General features: G+C 48.4%; 2 protein-coding genes across 2 annotated transcripts in view; both read right to left on the bottom strand.

Annotated features, from left to right (window-relative positions):
- The window catches only part of Pcbd2 (pterin-4 alpha-carbinolamine dehydratase 2), a 47,577-nt gene extending 42,109 nt beyond the window's left edge, over nt 1-5,468 (bottom strand). The window contains exons 1-2 of the mRNA XM_048334403.1: nt 5,385-5,468; nt 2,184-2,315 (exon numbers count right to left, since the gene is read on the bottom strand). Coding sequence (XP_048190360.1) covers nt 2,184-2,315; nt 5,385-5,468 — 216 coding nt within the window. The remainder of the gene's footprint in view (nt 1-2,183; nt 2,316-5,384) is intronic.
- A 2,822-nt stretch (nt 5,469-8,290) lies between these two features.
- On the bottom strand, nt 8,291-17,890 carry Txndc15 (thioredoxin domain containing 15). The gene is made up of 5 exons (XM_048334399.1): nt 17,777-17,890; nt 14,153-14,541; nt 11,753-11,916; nt 10,513-10,643; nt 8,291-8,701 (listed from the first exon to the last, which is right to left on the bottom strand). The coding sequence occupies exons 1-5, from the start codon at nt 17,841-17,843 to the stop codon at nt 8,505-8,507; spliced, it is 948 nt and encodes a 315-aa protein (XP_048190356.1). The 5' UTR covers nt 17,844-17,890; the 3' UTR covers nt 8,291-8,504.
- Nucleotides 17,891-20,771: the final 2,881 nt, after the last annotated feature.

Genomic DNA, 20,771 nt, shown 5'->3' with positions numbered 1-20,771 from the left:
GTGCCCAGGCCTAGAGTTCAAGCCCCACGACCGACAAAAATAAGTAAATATATAAATGCAAAGTGCTCTAATGAGTTCTGAATATAAGCCAAATATAATCTTCGTTCAAGCCACAAAATGCCACTTCACATTTCCCAGCTAGTTAAGTACTGCTTTTCCCCCATCCAAATTCAGCTTTGACCCCACTTTAGTGAATTCTCTGCATAAGTAAGATTTATTAAAATGCTGAATCACAGAACTGCATGGATTCCTTCAGAACTTTCCAAAATCACTAGCAAAGGCCCCAAATCATCGTAAGTCTTCCCAACACCCTCCCAAGATGCCCCACCGTTCCCCCACAGGGTGCGTGCTCCCTCACAGCAATGTGTCCTGGTCACTTTAGCCCAGCGGGCCATGACAGTCCTCACAACACCAGTGCCGCTGCACAGGCAGAAGTCACAGGAACCTGCTAGCAAACAGGTTCCTGTAATCCTAGCTGCTCAGGAGGCTGAGGTCTGAAGATCAAGGTTCAAAGACACTCCTAGCAGATAAGACCATGGGACTCTTATCTCCTGTTACCCACCAAAAGAGACAGAAGTGGAGCTGTGGCTCAAATAGAGAGCTAACCTTGAGCAAAAACACTCAGAGACAGAGCCCAGGCCCTGAGTGCAAACCCCAGGACCGATCCAAAAACAAAAGGAAAAGAAAACTGACTGCAAGTCAGCATCTCAGCACTGCTTCTCTAAATTTTCCCTGCTGCCAACTGAGTTTCTTGGCAGCTGCCTCTTTATCCTAAAAGCTAGGTGCAAGGGAGGGAAAGCTTGGGTCATGAAGTGTCCCAGGGAGTAATGAACAGTACAGCTCACCAAGGAAGCTCTACTCAGCTTCCCCTGTTCCCATTTCTGAAAGTGCCCGGAGCACTGGGCTAGCTTGGTGCTGCAGGACTGACTCATGGGCAAAGCCTGAGGCAACACCACTCAAGTACTTTAAGCCACATGTTCAAGCCCAATAAATTAGCCTGGGCTTAAAGAAGTCAAGCTGTACACATGTAAGAATTTTAATAAGCTTGGAAAATGCTACCTAGAGCTATGCAAAAGCTTACTGTACCAAGGGGATCCCCTGCCATCAGCCGCAGAGTGCTAAGCCTCTGACAAGAGCTGTCGAGCGGTGTGGGGCAATGGGGACAGGGAGTCTGCGCAGTCTGGGTTTCCTTCGCAGTTGGGGAATCACAGCAGATGGCTGGCAGCCAGATGGATGGAAAACAGAATGGGGCAGGCAGCTCGGTGGAGCCAATGGCATTTACTAGGAAAACAGGCCAAGGGATTCTGTAGTGGAAATCTGGTCCTCACACGCCCTGTAGAAACTAGCAAACACTGCAATCAATGTCCACATTTATCAAATGCCCGTTTGGACCCAGAACTGTGCCAGGCACAATGGACAGTCATTTAAGCAAACATGGTCTCATTTCTAAAGGCTGACACCTACCATAAATAAAAACAATAAATCTGTCCAAAGGATTACTGAACTCACTGAACAAACATGAAATAGCCAAAAGCATTTACCTTACGTAAACGCAGTGGAGTAATCACTGAAGGCTAAGTCATGGGAGATGACTCTCTAAGCAGGGTAGGGCCCAAATGGAAGTTGCTTAGTAAAGGCTGAGTCTCCAAAGGGGCGGTCAGGTTTTCAGAAAAGCTTCAAGGGCTGGCTACCAGGCTTAGGGAAAAGGAAGGGCACTAGGAAGATAAAGCTGAGGAGATGATTTACAAACAGATAATACAACTATAGAAAGACAAAAATTACTTTATTAAACTGCCCAGGAAAAAAAGAAAGAAAGAAAGAAATCAGTCAAGCCGGTGTGTGTTTCATTTATGTCCCCTTCTGATAGATATTTTTAAAAAAAACACCTCATTCATACCTTCTTTTAGTGTTACTTAAATATTCTAACTAACACCACATCAAAGCAGCAGTGGATTCCGAATCTGACTTTACAAGTAACACAAGCTTCCCCTCTCCCAGAGCTGAGACTTGCCCAGTGGGGCAGGAGCGGCTGTCAGCAAGCGTGTTCTCCCATCGCTGGACTCTTGAGAAAAGGGAGGACGTGAACCCCGCTCCATGTGGGACCAGACAACCATGAGAATCAGAGACAGTTACAGCTTCCAGTGACGGGAACAGGCCTTGGTGCTAGAAGAACCCAGAATTACCTGATTAAAATTTTTGAAGGAGAACTCCTTGTAAATGGCGTCTCTTTCACTTAATTCCAACCATCCTGCTGCTTTCAGATCAAGTATAACCTGGTTCCTCTCCTCAGCTGTCAGCCACTGTGCATCTGCAGACTATGAGGAGAAAACAGTTCAGATCTGAAAATAAAGAGGTTTAAACTCTTTGGGTTTTTTTTTTTGGGGGGGGGGTCGGATACTGGGCCTTATGCTCTCACATTTTTGCTCAAGGCTGGTGTTTAACCACTTGAGCCACATCTCCACTGGTTTGTGTTTTTTTTTTAATTTATTGTCAAAGTGATGTACAGAGGGGTTACAGTTTCATACATAAGGCAGTGAGTAAATTTCTTATCCAACTTGTTACTTCCTCCGTCATTTTTCTCCCACCTTCCCCACTCACTACTTGTTTTGTTTTTGGGGTTTTTGCCACTCCTGTGGCTTGTTTTTTTTTGTTGTTGTTGTTGCCAGTCCTGGGGCCTGGACTCAGGGCCTGACTTCTTTTTGCTCAAGGCTAGCTAGCACTCTACCACTTGAGCCACAGCGCCACTTCTGGCTTTTTTTTTTTTAATATATGTGGTGCTGAAGAATCAAACCCAGGGCTTCATGTATGCAAGGCAAGCATTCTACCACTAGGCTATATTCCCAGCCCCTACTCCTGGTTTATTAACTGAAGAATCCTAGAGACTTACATGTCCAGACTGGCTTCAAACTTCAACCCTCAGATTCTCTGAATAGCTGGGATGAAAGGTGTAAACCAGTGCTCAGCAAAGGCTTAAACTCTTTAAATAGACAACTTTCATCTTAAGACAAGATGTAGACCCAGATGTCGAGAGCTCACACCTTCAATTCTAGCTGTGCAGGAGGCTGAGATCTGAAGATTGAAGGTCAAAGCCAGCTTAGGTTGAAAAGTCCTTGAGACCTTTGTCAATGAACCCGCAAAAGGGCAAAAGTAGAGGTATGGCTCAAGTGAAAGAACACCAGCCTTGAGAAGGAAAAGGCAAGCATAAACATAAGGTTCTGAGTTCAAGCCTCAATACCAGCACCACCACCCCCCAAAAAAAGAAAAAATGCTGTAAAAACTAGTCCTTAAGCCAGGCACCAGTGGCTCATGCCTGTAATCCTAGCTACTCAGGAGGCTGAGATCTAAGGATTGTGGTTCAAAGCCAGCCTAGGCAGGAAAGTCTGTGAGACTCATTTCCAATTAACCACCAGAAAAATGGAAGTGGCACTGTGGCTGAAGTGGTAGAGCTCTAGCCTTGAGTTGAAGAGCTCAGGGATAGCAGCCAGGCCCAGAGTTCAAGCCCCATGACTGACAAGGAAAAAAAACAAAAACTAGTTAGAAAAATGTCACACAAAAGCCTGCCTCGGGAAATAATCTAAAATGTTTGCTAAACTTCATGCTTCATACAAACATTTTTGCATTTAGACATAGTATACTTCTATATTTAGACATACTTAGATATACTAAAGTACTTTTAAGTATTTAAGTCAACTCAGGGGTTGGAGGCATGGCTCAGTCGGGAGAGCACCAGCCAATGAGTGAAAGTACCAAGTTCTAGTCCCCGGTTTCAGACCAAAAAAAAAGAGAGAGAAACTGTAGAAAAGAAACAGAAAATTGCTTTTGTCCATACTAGGAAACTACAAAGGCAAGCACTGAAGGGTCAGTAGATTATGCAGCAGTCTCCTGGAGGTCATGCAAGGCCCTTGGAGCTGTCTGGCTCCTGCTGGGCCACAAACATTCCCACTGAGATCAACTGCAGACAGAGCTCCTCAAAGATGTCAGCAGCAAGACTTATGTCCAGGATGAAAACAGAGCCACTTCGTCTACCTCACAGCAACAGTCCCCTTGAGGGCCCAACCTCAGCGGGAGCCTTCAGGGTAATCTGCTTGTAAAGGAAAACACAGGATCTACAGAGTATGAACTTGCTTCAAGGACTTTGTGACTGTCTGTGTGGGATGAACTTGGTCTCTTGAATCCCAGTCTTCATGTCTATAGTGGGGATGTTACTGTGCCTATCTGCCAAGATTTTCTAAAAGGTTTAAAGCTCTAAACCGTGAAGACTCCCAGAGAACCTGGTACATGGAAGCCTGCAAACCAAGTCTGTTCCCTGAGAGAATAATTTTACTTGATCACTAGTACCTGGGTCTCGAGATATGCCAAATCTTGTCCACCTTCATGGCCATAAAGCAAAAGGCTTATCTTCTACCATTATCTTTTAGGAAATTTCAAGTGATCACTAACCAGTACCTTATGCCAGTCCTGTTGTTAAAACTCAGGACCTGGGCGCTATCTGTGACCTTTTCTCCTCAAGTCTAGAGTGCTACCACTTGACTAACAGCCTTACTTCCAGCTTTTCCATGGCTAATTGGAGATCAAAGTCTTGCAACCTTTTCTACTTGGGCTGCCTTTTGAACAATGATCTTCACTTCTCAGCCTTCAGGGTAGCTAGGATTACAGGTGTGAGTCACCAGAGCCCCACTGCCACAGAGCTACTTTGAGTTTCTTCTAGGAAATGTCAAACGGACTAACCATCACCTTTAAATGAACTGGCAAGTTCAATGCCACACGTTTCCACTAGGTGGCTCTGCTCGTCAAAACTTTCCCCGATTAACTCCAAAATAACCAATTTCCAAAGCAGGAAAGCAGAACACCTCGGGGAAGAGGGAAGCAAAAGGTATGTGTGTCACCCACCAAAAAAGGGAGATGATTTATCACTAGCGCCTGCAAGAGCTCAGCAGCAAAACAAGTCAGTCAAGTGACCTTCCATCCGTGTCACAACTAATCTTCGTACTTGGTTGTTGTTTACTGTGTGTGTCGGTCCTGGTGCTTGAACTCAGGGCCTGGGCGCTGTCCCTGAGCTTCTGTGCTCAAGGCTGGCGTTCCACTCCCCGTCTTTTTGCTCAGAAACTGGAGATCAGTGGCTCACAGATTTTCACTCCCGGGTTGGCTTCGAACCCGCTATCCTCAGTTCTCAGCATCCTGAGGAGCTGGGATGACAGGCGTGGGCCACCGGCGCCCAGCCCATATTTACTTTTTGTTGTTTAAGCAAAACCCTGCCCGGTCCTCTCGCGTTCGCAAGTCCTCACGCCGGGGAGGACCGCGAAGCCTAGAGAGGCGCGGCCCCGCCCAAGGCGCGCGCGACCGCGGCCCCGCCCCCGCGGCCTCAGCGGGCGCTCGGCACTCACCGCGGCTGCCCGGCTCGGGCTCCGTCCCCACAGCGCCGTCAGCCACCGCCGCGTCGCCCCCCGCGCCCCGAGCGCCACCGCCATCACCCCGCCGCGGGCCGCCCCGCGCGCTATCCGGCGCGCTGCCGGCCCCGCCGCTCTCCCGCCTGGGAGGTCACCGCGGGGTCACTGCGCGCGCCGGAAGCACCCCGCCCCACCGCAGGTTCCGCCCCGCCGCGGCCTCCCTGGCGGCGGCTCCCGCACCCCCGGTGGGTAAATGAGCACTCAAGAGTAGCGAACCAGTGACCCGCCACATGACGGTGCCGGCGTCGGCCTCGGTGAGATGCCGAGGTGCCAACAGCGGCCCGCTGCGCTTCCGGAAGAGCTGCGTCATCAGCATGCGCAGGGGTGGGGGGAGCGCAGGCGCAGACTCTGACACGCCGTTCCGCGCGCCTTCCACGTGGAGTACACGTGTGCGCGTTGACTCTCCGAGCGCGTTGCCTTACAGGCAAGGTTGCAGCCGATGTCGAAGCTCTCGTGGCCCGATTTCCGTGGAAGTAGGCGGCAAGGCCTGTCCTCTCACTCCTGGTGACAGTAGTGTGCAAATGAGGAAGGGGAGGAGTCAGTCCCTGCAGGCAGCAAACCTGAAACTTCTCAAGGAAGTTTGTCTTCAGTAGTACTGCCGCCTCCCTGGTCGAGGTTGCAAGGAACTAAGACATTCTATGTTCTGTAGGTGTTTGTTTTTTAATCTTGCATTTTCTGCTGTCTGGTCTCAGCCAGACAAACCAGCCTCACCTTCCACTCCAAGATATTCTTGAGGGTCCTTGGGCCCTAATTAATCTACTGAAACTTTTTGGCTAAATCCCCCCTTTCGTTCTCTCTTGGTTTTTGGCACAGGAGCTTAGTGTTTGTGTGTATACTAAGTTGGCCTCAAACTCAGTACCACGGATAAATACAAAAAGCCAGAAGTGGCACTATGGCTCAAGTGGTAGAGTGCTAGCCTTGAGCAAAAGCAAGCCTGTAAAGTGCTCAAGCCCAGAGACCAAGCCCCAGAAAGGGGGGGGGAGGGACAGAATTAACCATACATTTTTAAAGAAAACTCAAGGTACTAAATTAGAATATTGACTAGAACACAAAGGAGAAAGACTATGGACTAGAGAATTAGAACATTATTGACTAGAACAGAGGAGAAAGACTATAGACTAGAGATAAATTAACTGGACAGTCTGGCAAAGTAATTCATGCTGCCATTCCACTTGGAAGTTCTGGAATAAGAATGTTTAGGTTAACCAGGTACCAGTGGCTCATGCCTGTCATCCTAGCTACTCAGGCTGACATCTGAGGACCACGGTTCAAAGCCAGTGTGGGCAGAAAAGGCTGTGAGATTCCTATCTCCAATTAACCACCAGAAAACTGGAAGTGGCTCTGCCTTGACCAAAAGAGCTCAAGGACAGGGGCTGGGGATATGGCCTAGTGGCAAGAGTGCTTGCCTCGTATACATGAGGCCCTGGGTTCAATTCCCAAGCACCACATATACAGAAAATGGCCAGAAGTGGCGCTGTGGCTCAAGTGGAAGAGTGCTAGCCTTGAGCAAAAAGAAGCCAGGGACAGTGCTCAGGCCCTGAGTCCAAGCCCCAGGAATGGCAAAAAAAATAATAATAATAATAATAATAAGAGCTCAAGGACAGTGCCCAGGCTCTGAGTTCAAGCCCCACAATCAACAACAACAAAAAAAAGATTGCCTAGGTTTGCAGCTTGGTCCCACCACTCAAAGCTGCTTGACCAAGAACAAGTTATCTGGGCCTCTGTTCCCCCATGAGGATATTTAATAGTATTGCTCTTACAGGGTTGTGGTATGGACAGGACAAACAGCATAGGCAAAGCACTGAGACAGTAGCAGGAACTCACAGGAAGATAATGCGAGAGGATACTGCTGAGGGCTTTTTCCTTTTCTTAGACTTGTCCTTGTGGGTATACATACATGAGAAGGTTCAGATCCCAGCTTCACCTACTTACTGCTTATTGCCTGGGTAACATGCCTAGGCAAGTCACTTAGCTTGCTCGTTTGTAAAGTGGACATGGTGCCATTCTGAGTCACACTGCCCTCCTGCCAGTAGACATCCCACCATGGCTGTGTGCAGCATGACATGTAAAGCTGAAAACTCTCCCTCATGTAATATTGAGAGGACTCATCAATAGAAGGTTCTATTTCTGTAAAACCTAGAGCATCTAAGGAAAGACACATTTCATTACTATAATGTAGTGGTATACTAGTCATTTGTCATTAGATAGCCAACTATTTTGTACCTAAGTATAAGGAACAGTCTTTCAAAAAGTTTCTATGGATTACATGTCATTTTTACTCTGAAGTAGATTAGGCAGGAACTATGTTCTGACTTCCTCTGGATCCAAACACAAGAGTTTTAAGGTTCAACAAATTCCTGTTTATTGACTCTAAAAGGGAAACAGAAACACAAGGCAGGAAACTTGCCTTCTTGGATGTACAAGAGGAGCTAAGTCTTTTATAAAACTGTAATCTGGCTAGGCACTGGTGGCTCATACTTGTAATCCTAACTAATCATGAGGCTGAGATCTGAGCATTGTGGTTTGATGCCAGCCCAGGCAGGAAAGTCTGTGAGATTCTTCCTCCAGTTAATGATCAAAAATGGTGGAAGTGAAGCTGTGGCTCAAGAGGTAGGGCACCAGCCCTGAGTACAAAAGCTAAGGAACAGCACCCACCTGAGTTCAAGACCCAGTACTGGCACACAGACAAAAAAAAAATTGTAATCTGAAATTCTTATTTCTGCCTTCTATCTAGAACCATAGTGTCATTCTCCTCATTTTCTACCAAAATACATCTTCGCATTTCAAACTGGACTGTTCAAACTATCAGACTGTGTTCAAGTAGTATAAACAAGAACAGTAAATTCTAATCAATATCTTTATATTTCTTATTGCAATACTAGTTAAAACACCAGTTTCAATATTCTTTTACCCATTCAGTAGTAGTCAGCAAATACATGATTCTTTTAATGTGACTCAAGTTGTAAGTCAGCAGTTCACAGGAGAAACCATAGCAGTAGTTTCTGAGACAAAGGACGGAAATTCCTCATCACTTCAATTTCTCCAGTAGGCCCATTGCTACTCCACATGTTCCTGCTCTTGTCCTGGAATCAGCCATCGAATGCTCTCAGTTCGGATGGTAGCATACATAATAAAGCTAATTAAAAAGAAGAGGGAAAACACAAGCAACCAGTCCACAGTTTTTATCAAAGTGCTGGGAAGAGGGCCTATTTGGTCTGCTTGAGTTACCACCACATTTTTCTTGGCTTCTATACCTGAAAGAAAAATCAATTGTTTCCATTTAGAGAGAAAACACACCCACCTCAGTGGGTGCATATTACAGTATGCAAAATGACATGCAATCCTAAAACAAACACCACATTCATCTAGCTAAGTTAGATCTCACCTGCTTGTCATCGTAATTTGTGACTTGCTTTTCTCCCCACCACATCAAAGGAGCAATCAGGAATCCATTTGGCTGTTCAAAGCTATAACTGAAGAATTTCTGTGAGCTCCTCTGAGCTTTCATTCTTAGAGACTTGCCTTTTGTTCTCTCAAGACCAAAGTTCAGAAGATAACTCATAAAGCTACTCTCAGAAGTAGTGGGCTAAGTGATGCTAAATTCACAGTGCTTTTATATTAGTTACTCAAAGACCTGTTGGCACAAGCAGCCAGCCACCCTTAGGATTGGTGGTCACAGAAGATAGTGGGGCTCCAAGATCTCGTCCATGCTCCAGGTTTTCCTGGACCACTAAACACAAAGGCTTCCCTTCCCCTATGCCAATCAAATCCAAACTTGGTAAACCCACCCACTTCATGGTAGCCCTCATCCCTGTGGCCTAACTTGGCTCTATGTTCTTTACTATTAAGTGATTCCACAGGCCCCAGCTTCCCTCGAGCATGCTTCAGAAATAGCTGTGCTGTCACAACAGAAGCATGGAAGGTTCCAGGAATGGAGTGCTCCAGTAGAGGAAGTATCCATTTATGACGTTCCAGTTTTTACAAAGGTAAATAAGGTTCTAAGCACTGGTAAACATGAAGTAAATAGCACCTGCAAACAGACTGAAAACAGAGCACTGCAACAAAATTGAACAAAATGACTCTATCCAACAAGGCAGATGCATCCCTCAAGCACAGCTAGATGAAATAAGCCAGACCAAAGAATATATACTACATGCCTCCAGCCACAGGAAGCTCAACATGGGCAACACCAGGCTAAGAGCCAAGACTGGTTATCTTGAAGTTAGATTAGTCCTGTTGTACTGCTTGCTGAGTACTGGCTAATGGTGTTCCTTGTGAAGATTCGTTATATGATTTCATACTCCTCCGTCAATATGAAACTTAAGTGCAAAATGAACATGAAAAGGTAACCATAGCTGGATGCCAGTGGCTCACACCTGTCATCCTAGCTAATTAAGAGGCAGAGATTTGAGGAACGATAGTTTGAAGTTATCCTGGGCAGGAAAGTTTATGAGACTCTTATCTCCAATTAACCACCAAAAAGCAGTAAGTAGAGCTGTGGTCAAGTGGTAGACCACTATGCTTGAGAGAAAAAGCTCAGGGACAGCACCCAGCACTCAGGAGGCTGAGATCTGGGGATCGTGGCTTGAGGCTAGCTGGGGCAAAAAGTTCACTGGACTCCTTCTCAACCAATAGCTGGGCAAGGTGGTACATGCCTGTCAGCCAAGCAATGGTGGGAAACGTAACAGGATCGCTGCCCAAGTGCCAGATCCCAGGCAAAAACTAGAACCCTATCTCAATATAACCAGCACAGAAATGGGATGGAAACATGACTGGAGTGATAGAGCACCTGAGTAGCTAACACAGGCCCTGAGGCCAGCCCTGGGGCAGGGACTCAGGGCCTGAGTACTGTCCCTGGCTTCTTTTTGCTCAAGGCTAACACTCTACCACTTGAACCACAGTACCACTTCCAGCTTTTTCTGTTTATGTGGTGCTGAGGAATTGAACCCAGGGCTTCATGCATACAAGGCAAGCACTCTACCAGTAAGCCATATTCCCAGCCAACCCCAGTACTTTTTAAAAACTCAACTATATATCTTCTTCTCAGCATATTATTTATACATACCTGTCTGATTAAAGATGAATATTTTCAGTGTTTCCAGCGTTCGATCTGTATGATTAAATCTAGCCATTGGTTTAGCTCCTTGAAATAACAAAATGTTAGGGACGGCTACGGTGCCAAATCTGGTAGAAAGGCTGTAAAAGAAAGAAGACCCAAGAAGTAAAAACCCAAGTTGACAGCAGATATCTTACAATTACCATGTCAGAATGGTTGAAAATCAGGAGAAAGGATCAGTTTCATGTGACCTAAGGAGGTTTCCAACAGACTTCCAGCTTTTAGTTTCCCTGACCTTCCTTGTGCATCAGGGCAGGAGGCATTCCTGTTCTGCAATGAGTCGCTTTATTTTCTTATGGATCTACTTGTGACCCAATTATTCCACTGTTTTAAGTTCCTAACTGTCAAAACAACTCAGACCAGAACATTCTAATTCATGAACAAAGCATACTGTGTCTATTTTTGTAACATAAGAAATGTCAAACTTCAGAATGGCCATCCCTCAAAAAGACTGACTTATGGTAGCAATTCGTTGAGTAAACGGAGGCAAGGGAATAGAAGACCTGACATGCAGGCCAGGAAGTTCACCATTTGGGTGGGAATATGCCGAACAGTCTAGATCATAGGGGAATACAAAACATCTGAACAAAGTTCCCCTAAGCCAGGCATGGTGTCGTGGACTGATGGGGTCCTGGCTAGTTAGGGTGCTGACAGGAGGAGCACTTGAGCCTCAGGTTTCAAAGCCACCTTGAGCAGCACAGTGAGACTCCCCTTCTTACCCACCTCCCAAAATAAAAAAGACAAAAGCCCAGCCAGCAGTGCAAAAGACAAGAGTGTATGTCACTTCTAGGGCCAAATCATACACTAACTTATTGAATGTCCATATGGGACATGCAGGCAAGAATAAATGTAAATAAGAAAAAAGAACTCTCACACAAATACAGAAAAAGAGTGCACAGAGGCTGACTGCATGTTACAGTCACCAGCTGTGCTCAGTCTGGTTCCCACCCTCCCCTGCCATCAGCACCACCACCTTTAAGTCCACCACAGAGAACAGGTCTATTTCATTAGGGGCTTCCAGGAGGTGATGCCCCAGGCTCCTGACTAGTCACACTCAGCACTGCTCTCACTTGCCTTTCCCTCCCACCTGTCCCACTGCCAAGCTCTTGCCCACCACCTCCCCTCCTAACTTCCCACCTAACTGCAGCCATGAGCCAAGAGGAGGAGACCCAGCCCCAAGGGAAGATACCTGCTGTGCCGAGATGCATCCAGTGCCAAAAAGTGAAGGGTTGGAAATGCCCGGGGCAATGAATTAAAATGAGGGGCCAGACTAGCTGAGAACCGGCACCAGGGGGTGTAGAACAGGACCAGGGTGCAGTCGCTGCCATTTGGGTTCAAGAAATCCATAAGGTCCTGGGGTAGAAGGAAGAAACAAGTGTTAAAGTGAGCATTAAGTGTGCACATGCTGTGGAAAGCCATTCCCCTAGGAAGAGGCACTGCAGCGGGCAGGAAGAGGGAGAACACATGAGAGAGGCCCAACGACTCTGGTAATTTGACCCATATGAACCCCTACGCATCAGCAAAAAAGTAGTATGAAACAAAGGAAGAACTTACCTCTGGGCTTGCCTAATAATACCATTTGTCATAATTCACTAGGTTTTTAGATGCCCCCCAGGCTCTCCTGTTGAGAGTCTGGCATGAGCTCAGTCTTGGTGCTACCAGAAGTGAGTAGCCTTTGGGCGATAAGACCTAGAGGGAGGCCTCAGGTCAGTGGGTGCACTGCTGAAGGACTGTGGTGAGACCCTGATCGCCACATTCTCCTTTGACTCCCGGCTCCCCAGGACATGAGGGCCTCATTTGCCCCAAGTTCCCACGGCAGGTCAGCCTTGCTACGGGCCCAAAAGTGACGGGCCACTTGACCTTGGCCCAAAGCCTCCAACAAGCTGAACTTAAAACCATTTTGTTACAGTAGCAAAACCAGCACATTAAAAATCTCAAATGGCATTTGGAGCATTATGCTTCTCAAACTACCATCAAGTGGCCAGCAGCCAAGCGCCAAGCAAAGGTTAGTACACTTCACAGTGCACCATCTCATCCACCAGCTATTCAAACTGTTACTGACTGTCCCAGCCTATGTGACATGGCAAAGCAGTCCTCCATGACATGGACATCCAGGAGGCGACAGGAATCCAGGCTGACACCCCGGCCCTGAAGGAGCTTGGTGCAATAAACATACCCCATCCTCTGTAGAAATTCCAGAACTTCCTGTGAGATCACTATCCAGCTACCTGGAAATCAATGGCTGGGTTTGGGTCAGTGGCCTCAACTCTCACTCTAGAACAAATCCTGGTTCTATAGAGGAAGTGGAAACTTGTCATCTATACAGCTTATTTTCCAGAGGCACTAATATAAGTAATGCTAAATTATAATTTTAGTTTTCCAGATACTTTTTTTGTTTTGTTTTGCTTTTTTGCCAGTCCTGGGGCTTGGACTCAGGGCCTGAGCACTGTCCCTGGCTTCTTTTTGTTCAAGACTGGCACTCTGCCACTTGAGCCACAGTGCTACTTCTTGTGTGGTGCTGAGGAATCGAACCCAGAACCGAGGACTTCGTGTATACGAGGCAAGCACTCTTGCCACTAGGCCATATTCCCAGCCCCTCCATATACTTTTGTTGGGGGGTGGAAGAGAGTGCCAGGAGGCATGATGGTCTATGTTGCTCATCCTGGTCATAGGGTCAGGAAATCCTCTAGTCTCAGCCTCCCAGGCTGAGGACAGGGCTGACAATGTAGCTCAATTGGCAGAATTCTCAGCTGACAAGGAGCTGGGACTACACGTGCCCACCACAGCTCTATTCTATTACGTTTGTGTTGCCTCTGCAATAACTACCTCCTTTGAAACAAGAAAGAGTCCATTGTTTATTTCAGTGCTGAGCTTCAAACCCAGAGCAGGTCATGATCTGGAGCCCTGATGCTAAGATTGTCCCAAGGAGGATTAGCTGCTAACTTTTTGTCACTTAAAATTTTTTTTTTCTTTTTCAAGCAGCAGCTCCCAAGTGGCCCAGACAGGCCTGGAACACCTGGTCCTCCAACCTGTCTCCAGGCTGCTGGGATTGCAGTCATGAATGGCCACCCTAAGCTTCTGGAAAGCCTGGTGGGTTGTAGCCCTATTTCCTCTTTCCTGTCAGCATCTTGGAGAGCACAGCAGTTTTCTCTGTGGCAGCCTTCAGGGCCACCCATGGCTTGGGACGTGGCACAGATGGCACCCTTGTTCAATGAGAGAATTACTGGGGTGCTAAAGGAGGAAAGGAGCATAATTGGGGTGCTGGAGGAGGATAAGAATATAGTTGAGTTGCTAGGGGGTGAGAGCATTGCTGGGGTACTGGAGGGGAATGAGTGTTACTGGGGTGCTGGAGAGGGATGAGTGTTATGGGGTGCTGGAGGGGGATGAGAGTGTTATTGGGGTACTGGAGGGGGCTAAGTGTTGCTAGGGTGCTGGAGGGGGGTGAGAGCATTGCTGGGGTATTTGAGAGGGCTGAGAGTGTTATGGAGGTGCTGGAGGGGGCTGAGGGCGTTAGCAGGGTGCTGGAGGGGGATGGGCGCACTATGGGGGTGCTGAGGACAGGAGCACTATGGGGTACACGCTCACCCACCTGGGAGGCATTGAGGATTCTCAGGGTGGCGTTCTCGGGCCCCGTGGTGTTGCTCTCCTCGCAGTTCACCTTGGGGGACTTGAGGCTGTCGGTGTTGTTGGAGTCGTCGGGGGCGGCGGGCTGGGGCTCAGGCGGCTCGGGCTCATCCTCTTCCTCCCGGTCGGGTAGCGCAACTCCAGCTGCGCCCAGCGAGAAGAGCCGCTCCTCGGCACTGCACCGCGAGTCCTCGGCGCCGGCCCCGCAGGTACCCGTAGCGTCGCCGGGTGCTCCACGGTCATCGCCTTCCGAGGCTCCGGCCTGGCCCGCCCCGAGGGGCTCCACACCCGGGTGCCCGGCCCCCACTCGGGCCGGCCGCTCCTCGGGCCAAACGCGGCCGCGTTCCCCTGCAACTACAAGGCGCCCGCGGGTTCGATCACGTGTAGCAGGGGGACCAGGAACCCCAAACTTTCCCTATGGGGAATACAGGGACTCCACAAAGGGCACCCTCTACTGTCCAGGCCAAAAGACAGCTACAGGGTACAGATGGATGCCTATAAAGCATACAGAGATGTACAGCCTCACCCGACCCCCTGTGGCCAGGGGGTGCAGACACCCCGTTAGAAAGTGAACTTGTAGCTCCCGCCTGTAATGCCAGCTACTCAGGGGGCTGAGATCTGAGGATCGAGGTCCAAAGTCAGCCCAAGAGCTGGGAATGTGGCTTAGCAGTAAAGTGCTTGCCTTGTATTTATAAAGCCCTAGGTTCGATTCCTCATTACCACATACATATAAAAAGCCGGAAGTGGCGCTGTGGCTCAAGTGGCAGAGTGCTAGCCTTGAGCAAAAAGAAGCCAGGAATGGTGCCCAGGCGCTGAGTTCATGACCCAGAACTGGCAAAATAAACAAAAATAAAAACAAAGCCACCCCAGGCAGGAAAAGTCCTTCAGACTGTTATCTCCAATAAACTGCCAGAAAACCAGAAGTGGAGCTATGGCTCAAGTGGTAGAGCACTAGCCTTGAGCTTAAGAGCTCAGGAACAGCACCCAGGCCCAAAGTTCAAGCCCCAAAACAGACCAAAAAAAAGAAAGAGATGGGGGGGAGGGAGGGTGTTCCTTACTAGAATACTCCAAGACATAATGGCTTTATGCGTAGGAGGATGGTGCACCTGCCCACATCAGGACAACCCTATGCTGGTCTCCACACCCCTGGACAGGTGACCCTCTGGCACAGAGCAGCTCTGTGCAATGCAGGATGGCACACAGCCTCTGACTGCTACTCCAGAATGGGCCTGGGGAAAAGCAGTGGGAGGAGGCTTGGCCTGCAACTCCTTCCAGAAGCCTCTGACAGCTGGGCTCTGATCTGCCTGCTGCCTCTCAAAAATGACAGGAGATGCCTACAGGCCTTTCTTCCCACCATGGAGCCACAAGGTGGATCTTGGGCAAAATGCTCATCAGAGTAATAGGCAGTTGAGTATGCCAAGTTAGCTATCACCAAGACTCCCTCCCACGGTATGACTACTGCCTGCCAGCTCTCACCAAGGCAGCACTGGCCCTCACCACAGTAAAATGCATAGGCTGTCTCGAGAAAGCTCACCAGGTGGCTGTGGAACACCAGTCTTGCATGTCAACAGCAGGTCACCATAGCGTGAATTAAGAGTATTGAGGAGCTGAGGATATGGCCTAGTGGCAAGAGTGCTTGCCTCTATACATGAAGCCCTGGGTTCGATTCCTCAGAACCACATATATAGAAAAGGCTAGAAGTGGTGCTGTGGCTCAAGTGGTAGAGTGCTAGGCTTGAGCAAAAAGAAGCCAGGGACAGTGCTCAGGCCCTGAGTTCAAACTCCAAGACTGGCAAAAAAAATTTTTTTTTGAAGAAACAGAAGCCCAAAACCATAAACTCATAGAACCAAACAGCTCAACAAGCAACACACTAAGCAAACTACACCAAAGCACACCATAATCAACTGCTCCAAACCAGTGACAAAAAGAAAATTTTCTAAGAAGCCAGGCAAAAAAAAAAAAGATATATTGTGAATAGAGGAAAAAAGATAAGGAAAGAGCAGATTCCTCAGTGGACACAATGCAAGCAAAAGCAGAATCTTTAAAGTCCTGAAAGGAAAAAAAAAATTTTATGAACTGTAAGCAAATGCTTACCTAGCAAGTGCAAGGCCCTGAGTTCAAATCCCGATACCACAAAAATAACAATGAACTATTGATCTAGAATTTTTATACCCATAAAAAATTACCTTTCAAAAATCAAAGATGAAGCTAGGTGCCAGTGGTTCAGGCCTGTGATCCTAGCTACTCAGGAGGCTGAGATCTTAGAATCATGGTTCGAAGCCAGCCCAGAGAGACTTGTCTCCAATTAACCACTCAAACAGAAGTGGCTCGATTGCTCAAAGTGGCAGAACACTAGCCTTGAGCAAAAGAGCTCAGGGACAGTGCCACAGTCCTGAGTTCAAGCCCCATGACCAACCAAGAAGGAAAAAAAAGATGAAATAAATACTTCTTAAGACATACAAAAACTGGGGTTGGGAATGTGATTTAGTGGTAGAGTGCTTGCCTACCATGCATGAGGTACTGGGTTCAATCCACCTGCTCAGACCAGTTAGAAGCCAGTTCAGGCAGACAAATGAGACTATCACCAATTTACCAAGAAAAAGCCAGAACTAGGAGTCAAGTACTGTTGGCTCACACCTGTAATTCTAGCTATGCAGGAGGCTGAGATCTAAGGATTGGGGTTTAAAGCCAGCCTGACTAGGAAAGTCTGTGAGATTCTTCTCTCTAGTTAACCACCAAAAAGTCAGAAGTGGAGTTAAGGCTCAAGAAGTAGAGGCAATAGATGGGAGGGAAAAAGTTCAGGTACAGTGCCCAGGCTGTCAGTTCAAGCCCCAGTACTGGTGTGTGTGTGTGTGTGTGTGTGTGTGTGTGTATGGTGTGTGTTTGTGTGTGTGTATGGTGTGTGTGTGTACATGCAGACACATACCACCTGCACAAAATACCTGATGCTCAGTTCCTAGCGCTCAGTGAATGTTTTCACTAATGCTGTGTTACTGCTTATCTCCACACTCAGAAATCTGCTGCTCAGCCTCTTGCTGGCACATCCCAGGGAAAGCAAAGATCTAGGAGGGTCTGGATTTTAACAGGACCTGAGGAGGAGGAAGGAGCAGGCCCTCGGCCCTCCGTCCACGGCCTGGTGGACGTCGGGGTCTCGGGGTGTCTGTCTGGCCTGCCCTTCCGTGGGGTCCGGCACGGCAGATTCTTGCGAGGACTTGGGAAGCCCGGCGGGGGGGGGGGGGGGGGGGGTTGGGGGTGGAGGGAGCTCTGCCATTCTGCCATTGTTCCGGATGTGCCGGCTTAGACGGCTCATCGTGGGGGTCACCTGTGAAACGCTCCCGCTGCTCACGAGGCCACAATGCGGGAGGACGAGGCCAGGCCTCCGCGGGCGCTCAGGCACAATGCCCTCCTGACCGAAGCGGCTGAACTCGGCCTGGCGAGGGGGCCGGGCCGGGCCGGGCCACTGAGCCCCGGCGCCCGGGGAAGCCGGATGCGAGAGGGGAGGCGGGGTGGGGCGAAGCCCAGCCTCCCCGCGGCCCCACCCCCCACCCCGCATCCCGCCATTCCCCCGCATTCCCCCGGCCTCACTCACCCTCCAGGCCGCGGGCAGGAAGCCCCAGCACCCACAGCAGCACCTGCCACCCGCAGAAAAGCCTCATGGCGCGGGGCGGCCGGTGACCAGGACCTCCCCCAACCGCCACCCAGACCGAAGACAAACCGCGCACCAGGACGGGGTCGCGCTCCCGACGCGGGAATAGGGGCGGGGACGAGGCAGGCCGAGCGCGCAGGCGCGAGCTCGGCCGCCATCTTGGCACCTGGCAGTCGCCGTAAGCTCCATCTTGGAGTCGGGCAGATGGTTTCTGGCCGGTGGCCTGCCTTGGTTTTTGGTCTTTAGGAGCTAGGCCTAAGATCTTGCAGGGCTTGGGGTTGATTTTTGTTTTGTTCGGTATTAGGGCTTGAACTCCGGGTCTAGGTGCTGTCCCTTAATTTTCCGCCCTTACCTTTTTCACTCAGGCTGACTTCGAACCGGGATCCTCCTGTCTTACTAAGCCTCCTGAGTAGCTAGGCTTACAGGCCGTGAGCCACCGGCGCCCGGCTCTCAGAAGGCTTATTTGAGCTCTGCGGGTCCCACAGAGGTGCATGTGCCCTCTCTTCCCATCCAAGTCAGAACCTGCCCTGGTTCTTACCCCTCGCTTCCAGAGAGGGGCCAGAAACGGCTTCAAATGCTCCATGGAGTGGCAGGAGCATTTGGAAACAGAGCTGGGAATGATGTGGCCTATTAGTAGAGTGCTTGCCTAGCAGGCATGAAGCCCTGGGTTCGATTCCTCAGCACCACATAAACAGAAAAGGCTGGAAGTGGCGCTGTGGCTCAAGTAGTAGAGTGCTAGCCTTGAGCAAAGAGAAGCCAGGAACAGTGCTCAGGCCCTGAGTTCAAGCCCCAGGTCTGACCAAAAAAAAAAGAAAAGGGCAGCCTCAGTGAGAAAAGGGAGTGACACGGTCCAAAAGAAATATACTCTTTCCTGGCTTATGTAACTAACCCCTCTGTACGTCATATTTATAGTGTTGTTTTTTTTTTAATTTAAAGCAGCCTCAAAACTTTGGTCTCTCTTTCTCTTCCCACACCTCAAACCCCATGACAAAAACTAGAAATATCACCTCAACTCTCAGCTGCTCTTGTGTGTTCAATCTGGACACAGATGTTCCCAGATCTGCCCTTGTGCAAGTATAGATCATGAGACACATCAGAGGGACTCAACTCTCCCTTGGGATATCTGGCTAGGAGTTAAGTTGTTAAATGTTGTTGTTCGTTTTTGTTGTTTTGTTGTGGTTTTTTTTTTTTTTTGGGGGGGGGGAAGGTTGTGGAGCTTGAACTCTAGACCTGGGTGCTAGCTCTAAAAGTTCACCTCAAGGCTAGCGCTCTACTACTAGAGCCACCACGCCACTTCCATTTTTCTGGTGGTTAAAGAGGCTCATGGGGCTGGGGATATAGCCTAGTGGCAAGAGTGCCTGCCTCAGATACACGAGGCCCTAGGTTCGATTCCCCAGCACCACATATACAGAAAACGGCCAGAAGCAGCGCTGTGGCTCAAGTGGCAGAGTGCTAGCCTTGAGCAAAAAGAAGCCAGGGACAGTGCTCAGGCCCTGAGTCCAAGGCCCAGGACTGGCCAATCAATCAATCAATCAATCAATAAATAAATAAATAAATAAATGGCTCATGAACTTTCCTGACGGGCTGGCTTTGAACTATGATCCTCAGATCTTAGCCTCCTGAGTAGCTAGGACTACAGGTGTGAGCCACCAGTAGCTGGTGGGGTTTGTTGTTGTTGTTGTTCTGTTTGCCAGTCCTGGGGTTTGAACTCAAGAGCCTGAGCACTGTCCCTGAGCTGCTTTTGCTCAAGGCTAGCACTCTACCACTTGGGCCACAGAGCCACTTCCAGCCTTTTCTGTTTATATGGTGCTGAGGAATACAACCCAGGGCTTCATGCATGCTAGGCAAACACTCTACCACTAAGCCACTTTCCCAGCGCCTAAGGAATTTTTTTTTTAATCTATGAAAAGGAGGCTGATCTGACTCATCTGGACACACTAACCTAGACACTATGTGGCTACTATTCCCTCCCAATGTTTGTGTATTAACAGTGTGTTTTGATAGATACACATACAGATGTTTAAATCCTCACCTGTAAATCAGTACTAAACAAACACCTTCTAGTGACAATTCCATAAATCCATATTTGATCGTATGACCGCTAGGTGGTACACACATTAGTTTTCAGGGAGATTTAAGTTCAGGTTTCTGAAAGCTTTTAAGAGGCAGGTAAAACAAAGTTCACATGATTTTTTTTTTTTTTTTTTTTTTTTTTTTGGCCAGTCCAGCTCAAGGCCTGAGCACCGTCCCTGGCTTCTTTTTGCTCAAGGTTAGCAACTCTACCACTTGAGCCACAGCGCCACTTCCGGCTTTTTCTACATATGTGGTGCTGAGGAATCAAACCCAGTGCTTCATGTATAGGAGGGTGGGCACTTTACTACTAGGCCGTATTCCCAGCCCATGATTTTTTTTTTTTTTTTTTTGCCAGTCCCACTGTTTGAACTCAGGACCTGGGCACTGTCCCTTGCTTCCTTTTTGCTCAAGGCTAGCACTCTACCACTTGAGCCATAGCACCACTTCTGGATTTTTCTGTTTATGTGATACTGAGGAATTGAACTTGGGGTTTCACACGTGCTATGCAAGCACTCTACCACTAAGCCACATTTCCAGCCTTGACATAATTTTGCTATAATTAATATGTCAGTAAGCGTGGCCTGAGATTATTCATACAGGAGGCTGATCATAATTAAAATTGTTAGCCACAGTCACATACCTTCAATCCTGATGCTAAATTTGTTTTTGATAAATTAGCCTAGTTTTGGCTTTTTGGGTTTTTTTTTGTAGATTGTAGGGCTTGAACTCAGGGCCTGGAGTTGTCCCTGAGCCTTTTCATTCAAGGCTAACATTCAACCACTTTGAGAAACAACTCTACTTTCAGTTTTCTTGTAGTTAATTGGAGATAAAGAGTCTCACGGACTTCCCTACCCTGGGTGGCTTT

This window comes from Perognathus longimembris, chromosome 25, assembly GCF_023159225.1.
Source record: "Perognathus longimembris pacificus isolate PPM17 chromosome 25, ASM2315922v1, whole genome shotgun sequence".
Classification (NCBI taxonomy): Eukaryota; Metazoa; Chordata; class Mammalia; order Rodentia; family Heteromyidae; genus Perognathus; species Perognathus longimembris.
This window is presented reverse-complemented; position numbering and strand designations above follow the sequence as displayed.

Excerpts from the sequence above, each read along its gene's own strand:
- Txndc15 (XM_048334399.1), bottom strand. The coding sequence starts at position 17,843 with ATGAGGCTTTTCTGCGGGTGGCAGGTGCTGCTGTGGGTGCTGGGGCTT. Across the intron at positions 10,644-11,752 it reads GATGCATCTCGGCACAGCAG|CCTTTCTACCAGATTTGGCA; the intron begins GTATCTTCCCTT and ends TTTCTTTTACAG. Across the intron at positions 8,702-10,512 it reads ATTCATCTTTAATCAGACAG|GTATAGAAGCCAAGAAAAAT; the intron begins GTATGTATAAAT and ends TTTTTCTTTCAG.